Raw genomic sequence first — 20,469 nt, forward strand, 5'->3', positions numbered from 1 at the left:
ATCGACGTCTGTCTGTGCTTGTCCTGACCTTGCACTGCGAGCTCCTATAGCTTAGCAAGGGTCCTGAAATGCTGGCAGTGTCGCCAGCTGCCTGAGGGAAGGAGCTTTCAAGGTAGAGATAATGTCCGGAAGGATCCCTCAAGGTGTGGTCGCTGGACGGCCCCGTGCCGACCGTTGGAGTGCTTCCAGCTTTGATCAACCAATCAAAATCATCCCGCCGGCTCTGGCGCCAGGAACACAGGTCAAACTCGAAATTGCAGCAGCCGCTGAACCCCTCTGAAAGTGAGTAAAACAATAAAGGGAGTCAAACAAGGATATGTTATCATCTCGGGGCTAATCTGGAGAGAAGCCTCATCAGTCAGACAGAGGAGGACGCCTCACTGCAGATGTACTGGTCCTCGTCGGAGTTGTCCCCACAGTGGTTGATGAAGTCGCAGAGGTTGTCCTGTGGTATGCAGTAGCCATTGGCGCAGGCAAACTGCTCAGGTGTGCACGACTGACCCGGAGCCGGCAGAGGGGAACAGTCGCGGAAGGTCACATCGTCTATCACCACATCGCCCATGTAGCTGATCCCCCGCTTTGCTCTGAATATCACCTGTCCGATCACAAAACCCGCCCGTTAGTCATTTCTGAGAACGACTCGGAGATGGATATCAATATTTAATATAACATGTTTGTCTGAATTGCCAACTTATCCAAAGTTATAACACCACAATCATCCTTTCACTAAATTGTCTTTTTAAAAGAAACTGATTTCTGATGTGTACTAGAAGACGCATTTGCGCTATTTTGCATATTTTAGCTAATTCTCAGTCAGCAGTGGGTGGAAAGTAGAGCGGCTAACACTGTATCTCTAGCATTGATGGACTCAGAAGAGGAAAAAAAAGGGCACTTGAGACTCCTTAAATAAAGATATCATGGCACTTCAGTGCGGGGAGGCTCTTGAACTACTGAATTCTGCCACCGCTTTGAATGTGACTGTCACAAAGCTTAATCTGGATCAGTGGAAATGAGCAAAGGTCATGGTATTTGAGCAGAGGATGACTGCCAGGCAACCATGGCGGACACGGGGTCCTGGTCTGTTGTGGGTTCACGCAGGCCTGAAGATCACTTTGAAAGCCTGTACGTCCGATTACTGTCACACTCCTAACTTGAGGCCCATTAAACAGAATTAGACTTGATTAATACTGCGCAGGCAAATGATTCTGCCTGTTGTGGAAATAGAGCATTTCATTAATAGGGAGTGCAGTGTGGAAAGAAGCCGCCCCTCCGTTGAAATCGAACGCCAATAAGCCGATTCATTTGTCTTTGACAGAAGAGACAGCGACGTAAGGAAAAGCCATTACCATTATCTCACAAACAGCCCAAGATCTATGACTTTATTACGGTGACATTCTTTCTTGAAGAGTATCAACGATGTTTAGTCATGATTACTGCTGTTCACATACATCAAGAGTTTTATTAGAATAACGATGATAATTATTACACCTCCGCAGAGCCCCTGACAAATTACTAAAAGAGACGTAACATTTCAAAATATCATAAACTCTGACCTCCTCAGCGGATTTGGCCATTCTCACACTTCATGTAGAAACATACAACTATTCACTTTGTCATTCTCATGTTTGGACAATTTAGGGTCTCCAGTAAAATACACCTATTTCAAACATTACACAAGAAGAATGAGGAAAAAGGGCATAAATGGCCAACCTGGAAGTTATTTGACAACCCCAGAAAAACTTCTCCGCGTCTCCACTTGTTGCCTTGGTTGCCGGTCTGAGACCAAACCTCATGAGTGATGTTTCCATATTTTAACAGCACCTGCAGAAACGCATAAAGTAGAAATAAGCATCCTAAAGCAGCGATATACCGGTGAACATTTATCGTTATCTCACGTGCAGCGATCCAACTGTGAATCCGCTCATGTGGTACCAAAAGCCGAGACTGCAGTGCGGCCCGGTGAAGGAGATGATGGGTGTCTGGAAGTCGGCCGTGTCACCGTAGCCACCGTTTGAACTGTCGGCACACAAGTACCAGCCTTCCCGGCTGCCTCTGTGGGAACAGGGACAGCAAGTACAGGACAACCTGGATCAGGTCGATTATTTATTATCTATGGTGGTTCAGTATCACCCTGTAGAGCGGTGTCATGTATATTTGTTGAAACAAAGCTTTGAACCAAAATAATGCTTTAGTAGCCACATTATCACAAAATATGGATACTGCTTCCGCCTCACAGCAGGAAGGTCCCGGTTGGAATCCAACAAGGGTGGACCTTTCTGTGTAGGGTTCCTCCGGGTTCTCTGGTTTCCTCCCACAGTCCAAAAGCATGCAGGAGGTTCATTGGAGACCCTAAATTTTTTTTTTTTTTTGTATGTTTCTATATGTGGCCCTGCGATTGGCTGCCGACCAGTCCAGGTTGAATCCTGCCTCTCGGCCAATGACAGCTGGGATTGTTTCCAGCCCCATTTTCACCCTTAATGCAGGACAAGCAGTATGAATGAAGGAATGAATAAATGAATGTTCTTCTGCTGGCAAGAATATAAAAGAGAATTATAAAACTCGACAGGGGGTGGATGTGAACAAGGGGCTTTTTTTTGCCTTAATTCTTTAATTTGGGGATTTTATTTGAAAGACTGTGGAGAGAGTGATAAGACAGGAAGGGGTAGGGGGTGTTCAACAGTTTTTTTGATTGTTTAAGATAAGCATAGCCGTAATTGCCTTCAGCGGCACCGTACATATCCTCAATTCTCCCCACCACGCTTAAATCTGCTCAACCTCTCCAGTTTATTAAAGTCCCATAAGACATGTAGCTCTACTCGGTTAAAATAAGCCACTGCTTTCCCCACTCCATTTTACTCATGCCTTATCGATTCAGCTTCAGTCAAGCCTCCTGCAGTGAGGAGGGGAGAATCGCGGGCAGTCAGAGAGACGAAATTGCTGAAATGTGGTGGTCAAAGTGCAGTGCCATATTCTGTTCTCGCCATCCACTGCATAAAACATATATAAGGACAATCAGGTCACTTTCTCTTTGCACCCTCTCCCAGACAGAACCCTTCTGCAACCTAATGTCCACTCTCAGCTCAGTACAAAGGAGGGCCATTAAAAGATTTGGGAGGTTTTAAGGAGAGAAACATCAAATAAATGTATTGAGCCGAATTGATTAGTAGTGAAGTTGAATCCTTGAAAATCGTTCATTCATTGATTCATCGTCTTCAGACTCCACACTGAAAGGCTTCCCTTTGGAATCTAACCATGGACTTTCTTGCTGTGCTGTTTTTCTATTAAATCCCACATCATGTCAGACAATACAATCTGAATAACATATCCTTGAGAAAGATGGTGTCACCGTGTTAAATTTTCCCTCGCAAAAAAAAAAATAATTGTACTTTTGCACATCTTTGTGGTGAACTCACAGAGTGTGGTCGTTGATGGGCCGGTGGTACTGCTCCCCATCGTGAATACTCTCTCCCTGGTCAGGTGACCAGCGAAACGAATGGACTGGGAATGGACTGGGACCAGAGGTTGCAGCGGTGCTCCAACCACAAGTTGTCCCGCCTTCAAAATCGCATGACTCTGCGGCTGTGCACGATAAATAAATACATGAATGAAATAAATAAACTGCAAACACTGTGGGCAGTGGGTCATTTTAGCCCCTGGTGGCCAAAGTTGGTATTACAACAACAAACATTATGCCCTGAATTCATAATCACAGGATAACCAAATGCGATCAAACTCAAAGATAAATTGATGTGTATAGTTTTTATTTATTTGTTGACTTAGCATCTGCAGAATTGGGAAGAAAAACAAACCACAATTTACCACAATCTCTCTCATCAGCACCATCTGAGCAATCGCGTCTGAAGTCACACACTTTGACCCTCGCCACACACTCGTCACGTGGACCACACGGAAACTCTCCATCGGCACAGGCATGGGGCAAGACGGTCGGGGCAACGGGGGTTACGTCGGGAACCGTGATGTTGGTTGGGGGGAGCTCCCCTAGAAACGACAACAGGAGAATGAACATTGGGTGTCTCAGAAGGGCGAAAATGTATATATTTATGAATACACATGGCTCCATGCGAGGAGCAAATCTTTACAGATGTGCAGTATGTATGTTGTAGAAAATGTTGAAACAAAGAAAAAAGACATTGATAATATTGTGTACCTTCATATGGGACACAGTCTAGGAAGGAAAGGTCATCAATGGCTATGTCTCCATTGAAATCATCTCCAACAGTGCCCTCTATTAAAATCTAGCGGGTGAAAATGCAAAAAGTACAATTAACAAAATACAATCCCATCAAACCCATTTTCAATCATCAAATATAATGAAGAATCAGGTCAAAGAAGGAGAGGAAGAAGAGAGAGAGAAGAGGAAAGGCAAGAGTCTGGGACTGAGAGTAGGGACTTGGTAGAGTAGGGAAGAGAGTAGGGAATAGAGCGTAGGTATTATAGATACTCCCAACTGTAGATATTCCCTATTCTCCCAAGAGAATATCGCGACTATGACAAGAAAAGGTAGAGAGTTGGTCGACATGATGCAGAGATGGAAGGTGGATATACTGTGTGTCCAGGAGACCAGGTGGGAAGGTAGTAAGGCTAGAAGCTTAGGAGCAGGCTTAAAGATGTACTATCATGGTACTGACAGGAAGAGAAATGGAGTAGGAGTTATCTTGAAGGAGGAGTTTGTTAGGAATGTTCTGGAGGTGAAAAGACTGTCAGATAGACTTGTGAGTCTGAAACTGGAAATTGAAGGTGTGATGGTGCCCATTTTTGAGAATAAGAGGGATGTGCAGAATCTTTCCTACCTGAGGCTATCAGATTTTTTAAATTCCTCTCCCTTCAGCCGCAGGGAATCTTAAAACCTTAAAAAAAATTAAAAAAAACTCACCCATAATTTATCTGTTTATATGTTCAGAACTGTGTGATATTTCATAACAGCTACATGTACAATATCTTTTCATACTCTTGTGCACTCCTTATCTTTCACTTGTTACTTAAGACACTTTATAGTTTATTTGTATTTCTTATTCTCCCTTTTTCTCTTATTTTTTACTGTTTATACAATTTTTCTACTATCATTTATAACAGTTATATTTTTCTTGTAACTCTGGCACAACAATTTCCTTCAGGATAAATAAAGTTGTTCTTATTCTTATTCTTATTCTTATTCTTATTCTTATTCTTATTCTTATTCTTATTCTTATTCTTATTCTTATTCTAAACTGCAGTAGCTATAGAGGGATAAAGTTGATGAGCCATACAATGAAGTTATTGGAAAGAGTAGTGGAAACAAGACTGAGAGCAGAAGTCAGCATTTGTGAACAGCTGTATGGCTTCATGCCTTGAAGGAGTACTACAGATGCAGTATTTGCTTTGAGAATGCCAATAAAGAAGTACATAGGGGGCTGCGTTGCGTTGTTGTAGACCTAGAAAAAGCATATGACAGGGTGCCAAGAGAGGAGCTATGGTATTGTATGAGGAAGTCTGGTGAGGAAGAGAAGTATGTTAGACTGGTGCAGGACATGTATGCTAACTGTGAGACTGTGGTGAGGTGTGCTGTAGGGGTAACAGAGAAGTTCAAAGTGGAGGTGGGACTCCATTAGGGATCAGCTCTGAGCCCCTTCTTGTTTGCAGTGGTGATGGACAGGCTGACAGATGAGGTTATACAGGAATCAACTTTCTCTGACACGGGGAAAATTATTTGGAAATACAGAATTTAGCTATTAACTCGTTCATTACTCAGATATATAATATTGCGATGTGAGTTTCTTTTTTTCTGTTTTGTGACGATGCTGATGGCGCACAACCAGCATTTCAGAATACCGATGTGCCGAGACAGCCAAGAAGCCTGGTTGAACCTTAATTGGAAGTTCGAGACGGAGGAGGCTGCCAATGTATGCTTGTTTTCCGATGTTGCAACAGTGGGAGATCTGGCCTGTTCCCGCAAGATTCTGGGCAGATGCCCTCATTTTCTGCCAAAAACAGCAATCCAAAATCTGCATGCATGACAATCCTGACATCACGGCAGGAGACTTGATGTGCCGTTATTCCCACACTGTTATCAAATGAATATATTTAATCAGTGTCAGCTTTATCCCTCCTGGAGTCAATTATTTTGACGAGGAGAGCTGCAGTTATCAATGTCAGAACAGAGGAAAAGTATTAATGTGCCTGCCAAGTTACACTCGCACATGAGTGATGGCGGCAGAGTGTCCATTTTGAAGGACCGGCGTCAGGCTCCCGACTTATTAAATAGATTTTCATCATGGGATTCTGCAGCGCACACATAAATACAGACTTTTTGCTTCAACGGCATTTCGGTTCTGCCATCTGGGAAACTGTATTTACCCACTGCCCCTGACTGCCTGAATCTTTGAGCACACACCAGGGGCTGAATTCAGACTTAATGCGGTGTGATGTGACGGCCGCTGTTTTTATAAAGCCAAGTAATACTAACAAGGGACCACAGATTAACGGCAGCTGTGACAGCATCGCAGTCCTACGCTGCTCCCATTTTACTCTGATGCATTTCAGCTTTGTTCTTGTCCAATCAACTTTTCTGTCATATTAGATCAATAATTTAAGGATTGTATTTCTTTAGAGATAACTTAACATTTTGTCCACTGACAATGTGGATGGATGGATGGGTGGGTGGGTAGGTAGGTGGGTGGGTAGGTAGGTAGGTGGGTGGGTGGGTGGGTGGGTGGGTGGGTAGGTAGGTAGGTAGGTCGGTCGGTCGGTCGGTCGGTCGGTCGGTCGGTCGGTCGGTCGGTAGGTAGGTAGGTAGGTAGGTAGGTAGGTAGATAGATAGATAGATAGATAGATAGATAGATAGATAGATAGATAGATAGATAGATAGATAGATAGATAGATAGATAGATAGATAGATAGATAGATAGATAGATAGATAGATAGATAGTAACCTGGAAGGGCCGAGCACTGGTGAGGTAGAGGGTCTTCCTGTGCCACAGGTTGCCCTGGTCTCCGTATCGCACCCACAGCATGTGGCCACGGCCTGTGGCGGCGGTCCGAAGGAAAACCGCCAGGCAGAAGACATGGGAGCCGTACATGTGGTAATGGAAGCGGAAGGCGCAGTGGTGGCGGTCACCACCGAAAGGATTTTCACCACGGCGGCGGGTGGGCTGGAAGGTCCGACTCAGTAACACGGCCGTGTCCCGGAACTTTTGGGGAACAGAGGACTCTATGTAGAGATAGTAGCCATTGCTGGTCCCCAACGTGTGGTCCTTCCAGGGGCCCGTGTTGAAAGATGGCGTCGGGCCTTGTGTGCGGATCCAGTCAAACACGTCTCCGCCACCTCGCTCCTGTTTCCAGCTGCACAGCCCATGCTCAAAGTTACACTGAAGCTCCGGAGCTATGGCACATGACACATTTCAAACTAACTGGACGTTCATTCATACAAAATATGTACTGTGTTTCAGAAATGGCTTCCTCTACTGCTAAATATATGTCATAAAAACTGCCGCTTACAGCATCCGTCTTCGTCTGATCCATCCCCGCAGTCGTCCACAAGGTCGCATATCTTGAAGTGTTCCACACACGCCCGGCTACGCGTGCAGTGGAAGTGCGTGCGTGGAGGACACTGTCCCACAGCAGGAGGCATGGAACAGTTCCTGAAGGTGATATCGTCCAAGGCGGAGATGCCGTCAAACACGCCCAAGCTGATTTTTGCCAGGGCTATCTGGAAGGGCAGGTTGAGGCGTCCCAGCTGCACCGTCACCCTGTTCCATTGGTTTCCTTGGTCGTACACCGTCTTCCATATGACTGTTTTGTTTTGCACTCCCTTGATGCGGAGGTACATATCGGCAGCCCCCACAGATATCCCCGAATTATAATGCCTGAGGAAGATGAGGGCACATTCAATTTATATGTATATACAGATATATATGTCTCTCACCCAATCACAGCAGGGCTCTAGCCCCCCCCCCATGGCCTTGTCTGCAGGATGAAAAAGTTGCACAATAAGCGATGGCTTTTAACAACATGACATATTTTTCTGCTCCCATTGACCCAAGGGAGACACACCATCCAAAGCAAAGGGAGATAAAAACGAGGGACGGTGAGCGAGGAAAGTCAATCTGACCGTGTGTTTAGAGACAGTGACTCTTACCAGAAGGTCATGGTGCACCCTGAGGCCGACTGCTGGTACCACGGGCTTCGAAGCACTGCCCTTGGATGAAGACTACTACTGTTCTTCAGTATAAACATAAAGTGACCTATGAGAAATCACAGTAAAATTATCTTTTCACTCCATCTGACACATCTTGAAATAAGCTATAATGGAGAAGAGAGAGCCTGGCTGGATGCACCACTTCAGTTTGATGATTGAGTCAAATGTATTTTATGGTCAGATGAACCACTTCCTCAGAAAAAAACCTTTGGAATTAGGGACAGCAAAATTTCCCAGATTCATATTTTCAAAACAGTACAGAACAGGAGAGTGCAGCTGCTGGAGCCGCCACCAGGGTCAGGGTCCAGATTCAATAGCTGCACAGCACGAGAGCGATGACTTTCATTCCGACAACACATGTCGAGTTCTACTCCAGACCAAATATAAATTTTCAGGCCAGCTCAACATTTGGCAAATTCTAAACCCTGCCTTGAAATTATTCAGGAAATGTGATGGGAAATAACAGCCAAATGAAGTGTCCTCCTGTGGCAATCTGCTCTTCTTTCCTCGCACAGATGAATGTAAACAACAGTTCCATTTGGAATAAACGCCACTCTGTTTGTGTAATGACTTTGACTTTCAATGTAAAACACACAACAACAAAATGGGGCTTGATTTAGGTTTGGCACCTCAATGTCTCCTTTTTTAAGTGGCTTTTCTGTGGTTGTACACCGTTCTGTGGTTTGCAAGTAACATGTTGACCCTTTTTTTTCCTCATAAAAGCAGATCCAGTTGACCTGGCTAATCATTTGTGTTGGATAGCGTCTAAAGGCACAGCTGCAGAGGCGGAACTGAAAGGAACGACTAAAGGGATGGCAGCGTATCTGAGAGAAGTGAGGTTTATTGTGAATAATGCTCTCAGGAAGTAGCCAATAATGTCCATGTAAAAGCGCAGTGTGAGGGAGGCGCGTTAGCCTACCGCTGGAATGGTTTACTCTGTAAATGGCAAAAGTTAATTGTCACTTGTTGACACTGGAGATGCTAAGAGCTGCTCTCGCCAAGGCGAGTGTGTGTCTCTCGTCCCCCCGGTAAGTTTAGGGTCAGGCAGTTGGAAATTGTTCAAACAGTTTTTAATCGCTGACCGGGGGGGGGGTGTCTGGTGCTGACAGCGTTCAGTTGCGAGGCAAAGGAGTGTGTTTTGCACACGGGGTCACGGTGAAGTCGTCATCAAGTCCGACTTGTGACACGTCTGCGAAAGGTTTTCAGGGGACTGATTTGTTATCATTGCGCTTTAATAATATTCTCACAATATCTTTGTTTTGCGAGCTTCTAGGGCGAGAGTGGATGCGGGACATGGCTTTCTGCTTGAGAAGGTACCATGCGGTCCCATCATAATCCTCTTTTATTGCAAAGTGCATCCTGAAGTTGCGCAATGTATCGCGTACGTTCATTCATTCATTGTCTGTACTGCTGGATCTTATCCCAGCTGTCATTGGGCGAGAGGTTGGGCTGACCCGGTACTGGTCGCCAATCCATCACATGATTCACATGACAATTGAGAAATCAGAGAAACATATTCCTGGGATCCCCTGTATCAAATTTACTGAAAGGGAGGTTATGGATGATAGACAGTGATCAATCCGGATATTATTGGTTGGTAGTGGCGTGCGGTGATGTTCATAGCCGGTGAGGCACTGCCTTCCTTTGGAACAGTATTTACAATTGTAAGAACACGAAAAAGTTTCTTGTTCCCAAGAGTCTCATCTTTTTTTTTTTTTTTTTTTACAAAACTGAAAACAATCTGTGGTTGGTTTTGTTTTGTTTTTTTTGTTTTTTTTTTTTATATAATTTTTTTTTTTTTAATTTTTTGATTATTTATCTTATTTATTTTATCCTACATTACTTTTAGAGGGACATAAGTCACTATTACCTGCCAATTCGCATACACCCCCCTCAGGAGAGGCACAGTATTGTCCGCCTCACCTTGTGACTTTTCTCTAAGGTTTATTTTCCGATCAGCAAGAATAATTGTGTCACACACTTACACTTAAGACATTACATAGCTTGTAGAAGGTTGTGGTGTATACAATAATATCATAAGTCTTTCTACAAACATTCTATTGGTAACATACGGAGAAGCAGAAACGATCCCGCACCACGCAAGTTTGTGAGGACTGCGTGTGAAGACGTGACCTCGGCTGCTGCACCTTGGCTTACATTTAATCAGGAAATGTGCAAATTCAGCAGTTTGTTAAACATTTAAAACATGATTTGAATCATACAGAAAACATATTTATAAATCAGAACGTTATCATTCTGCTCTCGTGCTTGTTTTGCCATTCCCCTATTTTGTATCTTGTAATTCATTCGGTGTTATCACAACACCATTGTCTATTAATCAGTTCTCATCAGCCCCGCTCTGCTCCTCGGGTCTCTCATCCAATCAGCTTCCTGGCTAACCTATTCTTGTCACCTGTTTCTCCTTGTCATTAGGGCGGTCTGTATATCTCCTCTGTTTCCGGGGTCAGTCTTTGCCAAATCCCCTGATCTCCCGAGTTTTTGTGTGCAGCTGTCACTTGTCCGGATTCCAAGTATTGTTACCCGTATTCAAGTCCGCTGAGTCTTATCGGCTACAAATGGAACCTTTATAAATTCAGACATATTGACCCTGCGGTTATTTTCCCTCCATTTAAGCCCTCGTTCTGAGAACGACTCCGGCTTTCCACCATCCATTTTCACTCTGCACATGTCCACACTTAATAATGAGAGGAAAGGATAATATTTGCCACAGGTAATAATGCCTTTGGAATTAACTGAAGTGCTTCAAATACAGTTAATAGTAAAATATGTATTCATCTTATGTATGGCAACAGATGAATTCAGTTCTTTAACAATTGCATAATAGATAAGTCAGACCGCATGGTGGTGCATATGTTCAAATCTAAGCTCCTCTCTGTGCTCCCATGTGAATGACAGAGTGAATAGTCATATTATAGTAATGATATTGTGATAAAGGTCTTTATCTTCTGTTATGCAATTAAAAAAACAAAAATTACTTTTTCATGATATTCTAATATTTTGAGATTGGATTTTTGAGTTTTCTTAAGATGTAAGCCATAATCAGCGATATTAAAATAATAAAAGGTTTGCAATATTTCAGTTGATTGGTAATGAATCCAGAATGTATGACATCTGTAATTGCATTACAGAAGATAAAGAACTTTATCACAATATTCTAATTTTCTGAGACAGTCCTATAATAGAATGAATTAACAATAAACAGATCGGTAAGTGCAAATGAAAGCGTGTATGATTAATTCTGTAAATACAGAATGCGTCCAGTAGTCTTGACATGTCCTTGAATGGTCACAGTTCTATTTCCCGAATATTCAGAGAATATTCAGGCAGATACTCTCCTCTGGATTAGTCCTATGTCACGAGCTTGCAACTCATCGATCCGCTTCTGAGAACATCACACAGGCGTCACCTTGCTCCCTCACACACCTGGGATCGGAGTCTAACAAAGCATGTTTTCACAGCGTGCTCACACGCAACATGCGCGACAAAAAAAAGCCGACTGTGCGACAAAATAAAGCCTGCCTGTTATTATCAAGTCCAGCTGCCGCAAAGGTGACTTTTTGTTTTCTCGATTTGAACAATTGGGCCTTTTTTTATTGGCGGGTGAATGTAGACAAAATCAGAAAAGCCACATAATGGAACATTGTATTTTACAGTACATTTTACGGAGTCAACTCTAGCTGTCTCTTGTATGATTATTATTTCTTCCACCGATGGAATTAATGTTGGAAATCTACAGCATGTTGGGTTTCTTGTGTTACACTCGGTCATCTTTATTATTCATTCATTGTCTGTTCATTGCTGTTTATCTGGCATTATGGGGTCGGGGGGCGTCCAAACTATTCACCCTCATTCACACATCACATAGATGTATCTTATTGTAGACCAGTAGAACCTCTGTGTTTTCAAGTAATCTCTCTCTTCCATCTCATTTTCTCATTTTCCAGAATACTGCCTGTTATTTTTAATTATCTATTTATGTATTTATTTATCTATTCATTATTAACATTTTTTTGTACCACTTTGTCACTTTAATTGTTTTTATTTACATTTTTTCTATTAAATCTGTACTTTGTGTATATTTATATGTCTGTGAAGTGCCTTTGAGTGTTGAGTAAGGGGCCAAAAATAAATGATATCATTACTATTATAAATATTAAAATTAATATTTAGTAACCAGCTGGAGGTTTTCCTTCTAAACCTGGTAACCTTGCTGTGTTTTTCATATCCTGTGCGACTGACTTGAAATTGCACACATATCACTTTTAAATCAATTGCATGGTAAAATCCCTCATGAGTGTTGTGTTGTGTTGTGTTGTGTTGTGTTGTGTTGTGTTGTGTTGTGTCATCCACTCCACCTTCAGTGCTGTTCGTAGAGTGGTCCAGAGGTGGTGGGTTGCCCCCGTAGTCTGGGGGGACCTCCTGGGACGAGCCCCTCACCCAGTCAAAGCCGTCACCAAGCGTCAGCTCGTACCAACCGCAGGAGCCGGCCCCAAAGTCACACCCCGAAACTGAACAAGTCCGGAGAGTTATTTACGTTAGGACAGTGCAAATGTCAAGGCGACAAATATTAATGCAGATGTCCGATATTCAACTCTCTGCAACCCAAGCGGAAGGTGGCACCGTGTGACTTCAGGGGAGACTCCATTTAGAAGCAGTAGAACTCCATGTTGGACGTAAAATATTCAGGGTACTGTTCCAATATATAGTTATTTGGAAGATTTCTAGATGGTTCACAAAAATCCAGATGTAATCTGAGGAGTTTGGCTGTTCACTTTACATACCAAATGCAGTTTTACCCGTTATTTACAGTGCTGTTTTTTTTTTTTTTTTCTCCGATTCCGTCGCTGCTCAGCCAATGCAGTTTTAGAATATTTTGAAATTGGGTGTGAAAATTGTCTCCAAGAATCAAAGATGATGTCCAAAGAATGTTTTTTATAATAATGTTTTGTATTTTATTAAACTGCTCTGGATGAATATATTGTTAAGAATAACCTCGATAATGAATTATTAATGGATCCAGCTGGTGATAATGCATTAGTGTCAGAACACTATTGGGTGTTTATTGTGTAATTTACCGTTTTCTTTTTTTTTTTTTTTTTTTGCAAATATTTATAAAACTTACTTATTTGTAAGTGTATTGTGACAAATGGGGGTGCTGGAACCACTTTCCAAGTCTGGTTTTGTTACCTCCAATGACCATGACCAGGAATGTTTACTGTCACTTCCCAACAGGGTCCTTACAGCAGTCGGCTTCATCCTCTCCATGTGGACAGCGCGGGGCAAAGTCGCAAACTTTACTCCTCTGAACACACGACCCGTTTTCGCGGGCGAACCACGAAGGGGGGGAGACGACAGCAGGGGGGGTCACGGTGCTTCCCAGCACAGACTCATCTGTTCAACAGTAAAAATGAAAATAAAGCATTGAATTAATATTTTCTGAAAGCACGATAAAGGCCAAACCTACTCTTTGCATGTTTGTGTTTGTCTCTTGTTCCTATTTAATTAACATCATCATCATTCATTGGTCGTTGTTGTTCTCGTTTTCTTTTCATCCTTATTTGACACATCTAGTAGTCTGCGTTTTCTGATGTCTAAGAAATGTGACAGTGATTCATATTAAATCAATCTAATGTACAATGAAACCAGAAATAGCTGGCGGAAGCAGCAGAAACCAACAGAGTGTGAAATGAAAATGTAAGTGTTGTATTCATTTGTTTTAACTGCTCATCAAACAGCCAAATTCTGGATTGAACGGTTTATCAGACATATCAATGTATACCTTTACATATAAAAACAACACTGAAAAATGGTGGCGTACACACATTGTTGCGCAATCATTATTTCATTTAGCGGGTGTTGGTGTGATTCTCTTGATGTTATAGCTACAATATGAAGATGAGACGAATGAAGATGTCTATGAAGGTTCTCAGTCAACCAGGTCATGGTGAATTCTTGTTGAAATCTTCTTGTTGTGGCAACTGGACTCGAATTTCTTCATTTCTTCTTCGGTGAACTTGAGCAGCCTCAAGTGAAGAAAGTCCAGTTGCCACAACAACAAGATTACGCTGCAGCAAGACGGAATACATGCATGTGAATGAGAGGGACCCATATGGAACAGTGAGGCTGCAGGGGGTGGAGATAAAGAGGGTGGAGGATTTGAAGTCCTGAGGGTCAACAGTCCAGAGAAATGGGGAGGGTGGAAAAGAGCTCAAGAACACGTGTTCAAGAAGGTTGGAACCGGTGGAGAAAAGCGTTGGTCGGCCAGAATGAAAGGAACGGTGTGGTGGAGGTGTGACCAGGCATGCTTGTCTGGTTTGGAGAAAAGAGGATGCAGAGCAGGAAATTATAGCATGTAAACAGCAGGGAACTTGTTTGACAGTGTCAGGATTCATTTATTATGACAAGTTATAGAAGCCAAAAAGCCTCATCTGCAAATTTAATTCACTGATCATTTGTTTCAGCCATATTTAGCCTGCTTTTTCTGGATTCCAGGGATACATTTATCAGCTCTAATACCATGATTTAATTCTTTCCCCTACCATCATTTATGTGCACTAGATAGAAGGAATAATGAAGGACATATAAAGTTCTCTCTAAACGATCATAATGATGTGTCATTAGCCGGATTACATATTTCTATTATGCACAAAAAGTCACTTTATCTATCCATCCGTCCAAGTAGCGAAATGACTTCAGCATTAAAGTGGACAGCCCTTTTAATGGGACTCCGTATCGGTCCTTGCTGAGTGTTATCAGCACCAAAACACGCAACTATATGCAGCAGTGAAACACAGCAAGACAATGTTCCTTGGCTGCCCTGGTTCATCAGCAAAGAAACTGGCTGTTGTCAAGTTGAAGCTTTTACTTATATTGTTTTTCACTTCAATAACCGTGGCCTGCAGGCACAGAGGAAATAAAAAAGCAAGGTGGCCCAGGTCGCCGGCTAGAAAGAAACAATCGATTGATTAAAAAAAAAAAAAAACTGACGTCTCGTGGCCTCTTGCTTGTTTAACAGCCGAAGGGGAGGAGCGGCATCTCGGATATACCGGTTTAATCACAAGGGTTAAAAAGAGCTAAATTTCACCGGAGGCTGGGACATCTACACAGTGTCCGCTGTCAAATGTTAAAAGTCTGTCAGCAACACAAGGAACCTTATCGTGCTACCGGCCGGAGCCACACTTATTGAGAAGGTGGACGCATCACACACATCGGCACACAGAAGAAGCGCTAAATATCGAGCACAGGAAAATATGCACGATCACCAGACACTAAACTTAAATGAATCATATATCATTCCCGGTTTAACATCTTCCCCTTCCATCAGTATGCAAAGTTCGAGTTGATCTTTTTGCAAAATGTCCAAGGGGCTAAACTCTGTGTGGTAAGATATTATTAATGGTAACAGCACCAGGCACTGCCGCGCAGCCGGGGCTGAAGGATACATCATCGATGGCCACGACCTCGGAGGCTCCGCCGCTAGCCGTGAGGTTCCCCTGGATCACCACCTTAATGATTAAAAAAAAAAAAGATTTTTAATCCATTTTGTACATTTCTGCCAGAATATATCGGCGCATTATAGCAGGCTATGTTATTGTGTTAAATACTGGTCTTACCTGGGATTGCGCCCATTTATACAAGTGGCTGTGTTTGGTAATAGATGTTATTGATCTCTCAAGAAATCCCGATTTTACCGTGATCCAACCATGAATAAATAACTTTGAATAATCAAAGCATCATCCAAAAATCATAATCCTCATGTTAATTCAATCAAAAACTGCACATAAAGTGGATGCAAAGGTACCCATGGCTATACTGCTAATCACATATTGAACTCTTTAAAGTAGAGATTATAATTATATTATTAACTGGGAATAGTTTAGCATAAACAAGGTTTTTGTTTTTTATTTTGTTTCACGGGTTATTTAATCTTTTAATAAATGCAAATTTTGAGTACTCGTGTCAAAAGGAGAATTCAGAAGATCACCAAAGTAATTATGAATCACCTTGAGGGGGTTTGAATATCAGCAAACTCTTCATTCCCGAAGCAGTTGAAATGCCTGACTTGAGACAACAAACATGTCGAGTTCACCGGTGAGCCGTGAACCGGCAGATATGCAATTAGAGAGGTGGATTTTATTTTATTTTTATTCATCAAGAGATCATTGCAATTCAGTGATTGCAGGGGGTTACAGATGTTTCCATGGAGCTGCGTCTTTGCAGTGCAGCCGCAAGACTCGCCGGTCAAAGTCTGCAGTATACCTTTTATAACCCGGCTTTTATGACCGATCCCACAAAATGGTGGTGTGCGTTGTTGCAGGTGATGTGACAGGAAAGAAAGAGATCTGTATGCATGCTGTGTGTGTGTTTGGATGATTCCATTCATTGTTATTTATACCAGTCACACACATTCTCTCTCACTAGTATTTCATTTTCTCACACAGAGCCAGTCCGGAGCATCTGCCCTAAAAGTTCGGTCCGCCCTGATTCCAAGAGCGGCCGGTTTAAACGCAAGCGATGAGAACCTTTACAGCCAAAAATGTCGCATTTCTGCCACAATCACCAGCTACAAGCGGTCACAATCCATCACCGAGGTGTTCATGTCCAAGCAAGTCACTTTGTTTGCTGTATATTACTCCCGTATTGCTGTATATTCGTATATTTTTCATAACTGCCAAGAAATCCCATTCATTAAATATAAAGTCACTGTACAGGATAACAGGTTTTTGCACCAGTTTACATTCACAGATATGCAAGGCGTTAATTAGACGCCTGAAGGTACACTGACTATCGACTAAGCCATGGCTGCCCGAAATATGAATGCAATTATTTAGTATACAATAAGTAGGTGTCCAACTTTTGGACAATCTAAATTGGCGCATCACCTGATATATGTACGAAGCATATTAATCAAATATGCTCATTTTGTATTATTTCTTGTATATAATTCATAGAGTTCCTGTTGCATTGTAATTTCACATTTTATCATTTTTTTTAATTAGATTATCCGTCTACTGTGCATATCTCAAAAATATCTAATTGCATTATATCTGTATCGCTGCTTCTCGCTTACTACCAGGTCTCAGGAAACTAATTTCTTTTCATTCATTCGGAGTGAAATTGTAATAAAACTCTTGAATCCTTGAGTACAGACAAAAACCACAACATAAATACATTTCTTAACCTTAGATAAAACATGAATGCATAAAAGCGCTCCGAGTGTTTGCAAAGGAAGGATGTTAGAACGCTGGAGAAATTTGAGCTGAATGGTATCATTAGTCACACAGGCTGGAATTCAAACCTCCCAACTCAGACTGGTAAACGGACCCTCCATTAACTCATCTGCCTTTTTTATTACGGGGAGTAGATTAATGGGGAGGAAACCGAATATCAGCACGGAGTCGCTCCCTCTTTACCCCCGACCAATTGGTACAGAGAGTAAAGAGAAACCGAGCTGGCTGAAGACGATGGCCGTTCAGTCGTGTAATGGAGCCGCGCTAGTTGAAGTGGGCCACAGATGGGGAAGTCAGAGACGGGCAGGAGAGATTAGAAACACACTGACATTGTCAGGGTAAGGATACGGAGAGGACACAAACAGCAGGCTTCGCAGGACTCCAGATGGCCTCTGATGGGCACAGTTGGGTCAATACTCTGCTCAACGGCAGCTCCCATTCTGCCATGATGGCGTTATAACTTTCAAGGAACCTTGTAATGTACATTAGGCATCCTGACCCAGTGTATGGATATAGTGCATTAGGAATATATCAATACTCAATGCTAAGATACAGTGTTGTAATTGGTATATTTAAGTAAAATATGTCTTATTTCAAATCCAGCTGGAAAATGTACACAATGTTTGTATTTAGAATAGAATAGAATAGAATATTCCTTTCATTGTCCCACAGTCGGGAAATTTCAATCTCTCGCAGCAAAAAGTGGACAGTGCAAGAACAGTTATTAAAGTTACAAGACTAAAAAATAAACAACAAACAGTGTTGATAACATATAAACAGGTAGGACTTGTTTAACAAGTGGAACCTAAAATGTTGAAATTCTACAAACAGTAAAAATATCTGCAAAAGTCTTGACTAGCAGCGAACAACAGCAATACTTGCTGTAGTAACAGTGCAGTATTAAATATGTATCTTTCAGGAACTTCTGTAAAAGTTACGTTTCAAACTTTTTCAAATAACTGCATTATTATTGGTTTGGGTGTAATTGCATTTACACTGTATTTGACCATTTATAGCTATGCAGAAAGATACTTAATTGTTATTGTGGATTAAATCTGAAGACTCCCTCATTCACACAACATACAGAGATATACGACACTGCACCCCTGATGTAACAGATCATTGACAACAAATTCATTTTGTAAACCATCTTAATTTGGCTGCAACATTTACACCCAATATTTCATTACCATTTTTAGAGAGCTTGGTCAATTGAGTGTTGCACACCTGGAAACTGCAGTTGCTGGAAAGCTGAATCGCAGTCTGCTGCCATCCTTCCATTTGTGCCGATGTTTTCCACATCGCCGCGCTCTGACCCGGTGGATGAGTCTTGGTCAGAACTTCGAGTGCGCCGTGTTTTGCCCGAACATAATGGTAGAAGCTCAGCTGTTTGAATAAAAACACAAGATCGAAAACCCTCGGTGTTTCGTACTTTAGGTCGGTCTTGTCCGGTTGACGTGGATGGAAAATCAGAAGAGGTTACCCGGCAGCTGTGACCAGGCTGGAAAACAGGACTGATGAGATGTGCTGTGCTGCTGTTTCCTCTGACAGGCGAGAGTAAAAGGAAGTATGCTGAAGCAGAAGGAGAGTTAAGGCAGAAGCAGAGTTTAAGACATCTTATCCAGTTTGAGAAGCTCTATTGATAAGCTCAGATGCTCAAACCTGATTGGTTGCCTGCATGGTCATGCGTGACGTTCGGTGCCCGAGTCACTCTGATCCACTTGGGAATCGACTGCGAGGCTTGAATCAGGTCACAGAAGCCCTCCTCAAAGTCACACCGCTTATATCCCAAACCTCGGGGTGAAAACACAATGATGATTATTTTCGAATGTTCTCCATTTGCTGAATTCCAGAGTTTGGATTGCGCAGCTTATCCCAACTGTCATTGGGTGAGAGGCGGCGTTCAACCCGGATTGGTTGCCAGTCATCGAAGGGCCGCGTTTAGGGTTATACGAGCATTCACGCACTCACTCGCACATCTGGACAGTTGAGTGTTTCCAATGAAGCACCCCGTTACCCTGGTTACCCTTGCAGTAACAGATAATATGGAGAGTCCAGTGCTAACCATTTCTCCTCCCTTGCCACCCTAATTTGAATGAACAATAGCACACAAATGCACCAATTAGAAGTGTACAGGAAAGTATTCGAGAGCCAAAATGTATCACAAAAAAAAAATCAATAGAACGGATAGAACAATAGAACTTTCAATAAACTCATATAAAAAAAATGAGAAAACAGAAGCCAGACCAAAGAAAGTAATCATAACAAGAGTAGGAAAATACAGGGAATCAATATGAAGGATCTCACAGACATAGAGCTTGGGAAAAATAAAACAAAGCTAGACTTGTTACACAATAGCGGACAATGGGGGCCGACGGGAAGCTCTTTGGACAGAAACAGAAGGCGAGCGGACGGGCAAATAGAGGACATGTTCACTGACAAAGGCAAACTCAGAGAGCCCACAAAAGGAAGGGAAACCTTCTCATTCACGCTTTTGGACAATTTCGTCTCCGATGAAACTCCTGCATGATTTTTTGGCTGTAGGAGGAACCACACACAGACACAGGGAGAACACGGAGAGTCAACACTTGTCGGATTGCTGTGAGGCCGAAGCAGTGACCATACTTTGTGATAATGTGGCTACTAAAGTTTTGATTTGGTTCAAAGCCTTGTTTAGGCTAATATGCATATGCTCTACGGGGTGATACTGAACCACTATGAATAATACATAGTAATTTAAGATGTTTACAAACAAAAAGAAAAGCTCAAAATTCTATTGATCCACCAATGAAAGTCTGAACTAGAGTACTCTGCTGTTTATCACCTTTGATAACGCAAATCGTTATGTATCGCAACACATACAAGTAATGTCACAAAACAAGGTCGGATATGTCCGAATGATATCAAATCCACACCGAACAAAATCCGCCACCATGTTTCGGTTCCTATGTGATATCTGAAGGCAAGACACTCAAGCAGGACCCAAGAGTTCAACCAACCAGTCACGATAACAGATGTTTTTTT

At 42.3% G+C, this 20,469-nt stretch overlaps 1 protein-coding gene across 1 annotated transcript in view; it reads right to left on the reverse strand.

The window, feature by feature from the left end:
- Positions 1-20,469, reverse strand: part of malrd1 (MAM and LDL receptor class A domain containing 1) — a 55,788-nt gene that overhangs the window by 34,265 nt on the left and 1,054 nt on the right. The window contains exons 2-17 of the mRNA XM_086151628.1: positions 19,108-19,239; positions 18,929-19,017; positions 18,673-18,831; positions 15,631-15,720; positions 13,457-13,601; positions 12,571-12,723; positions 8,135-8,240; positions 7,495-7,862; positions 6,930-7,378; positions 4,169-4,256; positions 3,820-3,999; positions 3,414-3,579; positions 1,896-2,052; positions 1,711-1,821; positions 382-595; positions 29-276 (exon numbers count right to left, since the gene is read on the reverse strand). Of these exons, the coding sequence (XP_086007754.1) occupies positions 29-276; positions 382-595; positions 1,711-1,821; positions 1,896-2,052; positions 3,414-3,579; positions 3,820-3,999; positions 4,169-4,256; positions 6,930-7,378; positions 7,495-7,862; positions 8,135-8,240; positions 12,571-12,723; positions 13,457-13,601; positions 15,631-15,720; positions 18,673-18,831; positions 18,929-19,017; positions 19,108-19,239 (2,855 nt within the window). The remainder of the gene's footprint in view (positions 1-28; positions 277-381; positions 596-1,710; positions 1,822-1,895; positions 2,053-3,413; positions 3,580-3,819; positions 4,000-4,168; positions 4,257-6,929; positions 7,379-7,494; positions 7,863-8,134; positions 8,241-12,570; positions 12,724-13,456; positions 13,602-15,630; positions 15,721-18,672; positions 18,832-18,928; positions 19,018-19,107; positions 19,240-20,469) is intronic.

This window comes from Fistularia commersonii, chromosome 8, assembly GCF_037954325.1.
Source record: "Fistularia commersonii isolate RoL2024-O1a breed Wild chromosome 8, RoL_Fcom_v1.0, whole genome shotgun sequence".
NCBI classification, from domain to species: domain Eukaryota; kingdom Metazoa; phylum Chordata; class Actinopteri; order Syngnathiformes; family Fistulariidae; genus Fistularia; species Fistularia commersonii.